The sequence below is a fragment of the Dreissena polymorpha genome, chromosome 1 (assembly GCF_020536995.1).
Source record: "Dreissena polymorpha isolate Duluth1 chromosome 1, UMN_Dpol_1.0, whole genome shotgun sequence".
Lineage (NCBI taxonomy): Eukaryota > Metazoa > Mollusca > Bivalvia > Myida > Dreissenidae > Dreissena > Dreissena polymorpha.
The window spans coordinates 158,576,171-158,583,868 of NC_068355.1; the positions used below are offsets into that span (position 1 = coordinate 158,576,171).

Here is a 7,698-nt window from a genome sequence, read left to right on the forward strand (position 1 = left end):
TGTCATTTTCATATTCTGCCAATCCGTATTTATGCGCATCGTTATTTATCACCAATACTTTTCTTGGATCCATACCCGATAACCATTTTTCGTGATTGTTATTAAGTTCCTTCAAATATCTTAGCGATATTTCGCTTTCTTCTGCTCTGTTTCTGATTTTAAGACGTTCGTAGCATTTTGTTGGTGATGTTTGCAAATATATAATTCCGGCTAGCTCAAAAATTTCGCTCGGAAGCATTGATTTTAACAATTCGTTGTATACAATCCATTCAACATCATCGATATAACCCATCGATTTTTGTGCTGTTGCGAACACGTTTAAGTTTGACAAAAACGACCTCTCAACAAACACATATGGTTCACCGGACGCTAGAGCTTTTCTCAAAACACTCATAGCGCTTTTAAGTGTAAAAATTTGAAATGCAAATGAATGCGTTGGCATGTCTTGGCAATAAATGTCAAACATATTTAACACTTGGCCATCAGGGCCCATAACATTTTGCCACTCATCCAGCGGTTCTGGAAATACAAGATATGTTTGACCTAACAGATCGAGTAGTGTGCTTTTTCCGGCAGCAATATTGCCTTCTATCGCAAAGACTTTTGTCATGATGAATGAGTGTTTTGTCTTGGTGTATCCTAGTTATACGTAAAATAAAAATAAAACAACATTTAGGTTCATGTTTATATTGGTCAACATATGATTAAAACAAACTTGCAATGTAATAACAATAAACATTTTTCAATACAAAACTGATTCATCTTAGCAAATGATAACGACAGATGGTCAAAATGCTGTGGATTCCATTTAGGGCGTTGTTTTTGGTCAAAGTCCACTGTTCCGTATGCAGTGCCGGGAAAAGTACAATCTTGAAGGTCGTCCTTCCACATGGTTATGATTGAAACAGTATTTGGAACCACTCCGTAGCAAACCCTCATTGGTATTTCGTGTTTCGGGATGTAATCGCTGAACTGACACTCGGAGTAAGCGCCGTGCAAGTATCGTGTATGCCTCATTTCTTCTTTAGTGACAATGATCGCTTGGCTAGGATCGTCAAACTTTCCACCTACTACGTTTCCAATATACACTGGACTTTTTTGTCTCTCTTGATGTTTGAGTGCTTCCATGAACGGTGTACCGCTGTCTCTGTGTTTCATCACGACCATCTTATGAGGTGTGTCGACGGTTGAATGTCCAAACGAACAGCATACTGAAACATTGTCAATATCGATGTCGCTCTTTAGAATAGCTTCTAGAATAGAGCACATATCTGTGTTGCTTTTGGTGAGTATTGGTATGTCGAAGACCCGTTTTGCGTTCAGAAACGCGTTGATAGAAGGCGATCTGATCAACGACTCAGTCAGGAAAGCATCAGTGGCATCTTCGACATGATACCATGAAGGAAATCTTCTGCTATGCTCTTCCATCTTTGCCAAAACAATTTCTGGCGACAAAAGGTTCTGTCGTTTTCGTTTCTCTGCTTCTTGTACTTCTTTTACGATACCGTATAAACCAATATCACCACCGTACTGCTTGTAGATCATGTATGTCTCAGCAATACGTTGTTCTTTGAACCTAAGTTGATGTGACATGTTTGGTTGTAAGAGTAAGAATGAATGATAGACACAGGTTTCATCGCCCTTTTATACTGTTTCGAAATAATGAGCACGTACATACCTAAAATAAACATATGTTGTCTTCACACATCTAGTCATTCTTGCTCATGATGGAATCAGTGTATGATGTATTAAATGACCATTTGTATAACGGTATACGCAACTTTCCATCAAGCATATTAGCTGTTGAAAAGACTCAATGTTGTTACTTTGAAAAAACTGAAGCAAACTCTCACCACGTTTCATTGTTATAGATTCGCTCACTTCGTTATCAAAAATATGTTTCCACAAAACCTGAAAGTTGACCTGTTGCTGATAAATGTGTATAGTCAACAAAGCACAGATGAAAAAATACACATGTTTTACTTGATTGTTCAATTGTGTGTTCTTTATTTCAAGAAACCTGACTATGAAATGAACAAACGAATCATACAGATTCTGCGAGGAATTCGCAAAATATGTCAAAAGAAACAACCATTTCATAAGCTGTATGTAACATTTTCGAAACAAAGGTCCAACATCATATGTGTGAATAACCATACAACTATTCATCTGCGAGACCTTTTACTACAGTTGGAAATCTCAAAAGTGCACCCATCGCTCAGGAAAATGGTAACTCAAGTGAAAGGATTAGAGTGGATTCCTAACCACAAAGTATTTCAAGTCCTCAAGTCAATGTGTAACTGTACGTATATTTATAACACTAGCAATCTTGTTTTGCATGACTCTGTTGCAAACTTTTTGACGTCTGAACTATATTACCCGAAACCAGTGTTAGACTTTGCGTATCACTTCAAACGAGAGCTTACTACAAATCCTAGTAGTAAGCGCAAATGTTTCAGATCGATTCAAATATTACTCACGTCACCTATTGTAACAAGAAACTTATCGTTTGGCCATTATATACAAAACCTCATCAGACAGCAAGTTGATTTTGTGAACAACAAAATCATATCACTTCATATACCATCGTGTTTTTGTCACACCAAGTGTACTAGAAAAGAAGGAAATCTTGATCGTTTGTACCAAAATGGCTTGTTCATTTTATGCAAAACCTGTTGTCAACCCATCAACTATCATCACAAAGCATATAACAAAACGTCTATTGTTAACGATGCGAATAGTCGAGCAAACTACTTCTCATGTTGCGATGGATGTCGAGAATTTGATTTGGTTGATGTATACAAATGTTTCATAGATTCAACTAATTGTATTCGATATCAGTATTTGGCGCTTCGGAAGCAAATATCTGGTAAGAAAACTGCACTATACACTACCATGTGTCGCAACAGTCGAACCTGTTTTGGAATTGTTAGCAGTGAAGTAAAATTTGGTGAAAAGCCACAGTTATCTTGTAAATGTAACCCCAGAATAGTGTACTTGTGTTGATATCATATCAGATTATATCGCTGATGGAAATCCCATTACAAAGAGTTCGTTGTCAGAAAACATTTGCGTTGGTTGTTTGTGTTTTTGTTTCGACTATTGTACTAGATCTAATGTTGTAAAAAGAGAAATACGAGCATTGTTTGTTTGACATGTTTTTATTTTTGAATACAAAATATGATTTAAACCATTTCGTTGTTGTTCATTTCTTCTATCCACCTCATATACACTAATTCATCGAGTTCCACACGAATGCGCACGTCTGGTTCCAAGCAAACTTGAATAAATTCCACGGCCTTGCCAGACTTATAACGTTCAAAAGTCAAGTCTTGCAGGTTTCCGTCTTTGTACACATCCCATGGAATTTCTTGTAAGAGGTCATAAGCGAGAATGCCAATTTGCCATACTATGGTTCTCTTTGGGTAGAATCTTCCTTCCTTAATAGTTTCTGGTGCCCAGTAACATTTCGTCCCTATCGATGTTGAATCCGTCCACAAATGTGCTATTTGCGCTAAATGTCCGAAATCACAGAGTTTAACCTCTTTCGTTTCAGGATCTATCAACACGTTCTCCATTTTAAGGTCCATATGTTGCACGCAAACAACATTTTGCATGTGAAGTAGAATGTTGACTATTTGACTGATGATGTTACAGCATTCGTCTTCGGTCATCGGTGTTTGACGGCTTGACACATACGTGTGTAAGTCTATTGGCATGTAGTCCATGATCATCACGTATCCGTCTCTTTCGTAGTCGAGAGCGTACTCGTGCATGTTAATGACACCTTTGATTCCAGATGCTTTCAACGTTTGGTTGAATACTATTTCTTCTGGAAACGAAGTAAGCCCCTTAACGTTTTTGACGACTTTCATGGCGAAAACCTTTTTGTCAGTACAGCGAATCGCTTCAAACACACGAGCAGTCGCGCCAGTTTCAATTAAATCCCCAATATGGTACCGTTCTATAATGTTTGCGATATCATCCATTTTTCGTCCGTTTGCATCAAAGTCAAGTTGAACAATGACGATTTTGTTTTCGTTAACCCATTTATATACTTTTTTGCTTTAGAGCCAACCATCCTTCTTTTGAGACTGGTTGATCATTTTGATTAGACTTCTTGTTTCGTACGCTATATGTTCATAATGCTGATCGAATATTTTGTTTGCTACCAGAAGCGAGTCGGGGTTGCTTGTTCTTGAGAGTGCAACAATCATGTCCTCAGCTCTATCATCTCGTTTGAGTAAAGCTAAAATGGGACTATGTATTGTTAAACCTTGTGTCGAGTCAATAGTTGCACAGATATGCAATACCAAGGGGATGATTTTGAAGAATGATTTGTGAACTAACTGGTTCATTAAGTCTGACATATTTGAGCAGTGATCGTCCTCAATCTCATACATTTGATCCTCATCTTCTCTGTCACACACCGAAAGTTTACGTTTTTTATTGGGGCGATACGTTTGGTTTTTACTTTCCCGCTGCGATGAAATTTCGCTAGTGCTAATTGCTTTTACTTTATGATACAGTTTGAACAGTATGCACTCATGAAGTTGGAGAAATATGCATACTCGATCGAGTTCGCATAGCTTCTTTTTTACGTCTGCATCAATCAACACAAATGAAAAAATGTCTTTCGGCAATACAATGCACGATCCTGGTTTTTCACTAGCGTACGAGTATACCTTAGACATGCTTTTGCTGTCGGCGTGTTGTAATAACGTTTTAAGTGATAATATATGCTGAATGGTAGGCTGGTCAGAAGAGCATTGTGTAACAAGATCGTTCATGCCCTTTGCAACGTGTTCAGCGATATCTGAAAATACATCTTCAATAATGTACTTTGCACAGTCAACAAAAAACGAAATGCAATTGCTTCGATCACTCGCCATGTACGATTGCAGTAAATCCGTCGTTTCTACAAACTGCTGTATCGTTCCAGAAAAGTTGCAAATATACAGCTTGTGATATTCTGTGAGTAAATATCTGAAACCTTTAAGCAAAGTTCTTGATGTTTTGTAGACAATGAAATCCTCTTCAAATAGTTTTGATTTTTCTTTCGTATTACACCACATGCTTTGGTATTTCTCACTTTTGAATTTGACATTGATATGACCTTCTAAATCTGTAAAGGCGGGGATGTCTTGATTACTTAAGATAAATTCTGGTATGTCAATAGCATTGTGCTGATTTTGTCGATATACATTTTCCTTGTACGATTTCAAGTGTTCGTGTTTTTTGGCTATTCGAAAATAGTTTGGTTTGAACAATGGGTTGAAAAAATTTGCTTCATCGGTTACAAACACCGAATTGAATTTGTCCCTAAGTGAGCCAACAACTGGCATTCCTAGTTCAAGCTTACCAATCACGGCCGCTAGCGTTGTGTTATTGTCAATATTACCCATTGTTATTCTGCGATTGTCCTTAAATGACTTGATTTTTATGCAATTCAACTCCATAATGTGATTTTTTAAGCAGTCTTGTCCAGCAAATGTTAAAGCACTCCAAGACGTATAGTTGTCAATAACTCTACTTTGAGTTGGTGAACCGACATATATCATTGATGGTGTTTTGTGATTCCAGATGAATGTTTTGTATTTTATATGCATATAATAGTAGTAGAACAAAAAGAGAAATGCCATGTAATCAGGTGTTCTCCCTGCTTCCTCAAGAACACATGTATCGTAGAGTAAAATATCAGGAATTTTGCTGCCGAGACCTAGGGAATGAATATACGTTATCACCCGTTCGTGGTCATCGTCGCAGTTTGTATTGCCACAACACTGTGTTTTGTACTCGTTATACTGATCGGGAGAAAGTTTTGATTCAGACATATCTTTGGTAAACAACTTTTCACAAAACGGCTTACATGCTTTAAACATTGTAACCAGGTAGTCATCATAACTGTCATGGGATTCGTGTCCAATTCTAGCCTTTTGAACGCACTGACCTAAAATAGTGCTCTCCGCAGGTTGAATCTTATAAAATGAATGAATTGTTTTGTACACTTTTTTCTTTTCGGCAGCATGCAGTATTGATGGCCACAGTGTGGCCTGTAAGTTTATACCAGCAGCATTGCTAGGGGCATAAAACATTGTTCTTTTTCGGTTTGCGATATGTTTTAGAATATGAGTTTTTCCCGAACCAGCGTGTCCAACTATAGCTACCAGCTTGTGTGGGAATGACAAAACAGCTGAACTTGAAGTTGTTCTTATGTCATGATCTGAAGCCAATTCGGGAAAATGTTTGATTAGCCCTGTAATATTGTGGTTCGAATCGCATGTTAAGAAGCTGAGAATTTCATTGATAATACCTATGTCTCGCACGCTGTAATACAACATGGTAAATGAGTCATTAGTGCAACATGAGTCCTTAGACGTTAAGGTTGAAGTTATGTATTATTTTTTTTGTATTTGAACGGTCAACATTCAATATTTTTGAAAATCATGTCTTTTTCTTTTCGCGAACGTTTTCAATTTCTTGCGGAGAAAAGGAAAGCAAGAACAAAGCGCCTAAAGCGCCATCTCAGAGCTAATTACCTAAAGAAACGTTTTGGTACGACAACCGATGATATAGGCTCTCAATGCGCTGATGATTTCATCCGAATACTAAGACAGGAAAGTAAACCATCATCACCAACAGATTGTGTCGTAAGCGTTTTACAGAAGAAGCGTGAATACATGACACAATATTTAGCGAGACGACAACTTGTCAATAATATATCTAAAGTCATAAAATTGGCGACAAAGCGTTTCTTCTCTTACAAAAAGAATGTGGTGCTTAGCAAAACGTCCCCGTGGGTTAACGATATGCCGCTTAAAGCAAATCTGAACGATCAAATATTTTTTGGACATAATACATTGACCAAAAATAAGAAGCTATTGCAATGCCTATATGCTAATACATTCAAAAGTGTTATTCAAGATTATGAGGTACTCGATGGAGAAAGCTATCCATTTAAGGTTGCTTGTGCTTTGAACAAACTAGTTTATTGCATTAACGCGATTGACTGGGGCGAGTTTAACTCATTGAATTTTGTGTTAAGTATCTACAAAAAACAGAAATATACTTTTGAACAAATAACGGAGGAACTGACAAAGGGCGATGCATTACCATCACCAGATCCAGCAATACTACATGACAACGTGTTAAGCGTTTTCACAAGAATAAACTATTTCGACTACAATGACAATGACGGTGAAATGAAACCGGTTATAGACAACGCGTTGTTTGCTATGAGAGGAGATTTATTCCCATTTCTAGTATCTGAATGCATTCTACTAAGGTTTTTGTTAACGAACGCGTCTGAAACAATCCGCGAAGATTTAAAGCGACGATTTAGAATAGCTTTTGAAAATGAAACTGTAACTAAAAACGTTTGTCAGGTGTACCCAGGAGCGTTTACCATCATTTTTATGTTATACTACAACAGCCATAATAACACTGATCCAAAAGGAATTTTAAATATGCTAATGGATATTCAGGCGGCAGTTGGAACTATGGACTACGACCGAGTCAGCAAACATTTGAAGAATTTATGTCGCTTCATTTGTCAAACAGTGTATGAACTTGAGCAAAAGCAAACGTTTATTTCAGATTTTTATTTTGAAAACTTTTTGTCAAATCTCACATTTATGAAATACAACTACTTTGTTGTTCTATCTGGCGTACATAATAACACTGTCGATTCGTTACCTT

General features: G+C 37.2%; 1 protein-coding gene across 1 annotated transcript; it reads right to left on the reverse strand.

The window, feature by feature from the left end:
- Nucleotides 1-3,185: 3,185 nt before the first annotated feature.
- LOC127860833 (serine/threonine-protein kinase pim-3-like) lies at nucleotides 3,186-3,776 on the reverse strand. The gene has a single exon (XM_052399167.1). The coding sequence runs from the start codon at nucleotides 3,774-3,776 to the stop codon at nucleotides 3,186-3,188; it is 591 nt and encodes a 196-aa protein (XP_052255127.1).
- Nucleotides 3,777-7,698: the final 3,922 nt, after the last annotated feature.

Excerpts from the sequence above, each read along its gene's own strand:
- LOC127860833 (XM_052399167.1), bottom strand. The coding sequence starts at position 3,776 with ATGCACGAGTACGCTCTCGACTACGAAAGAGACGGATACGTGATGATC.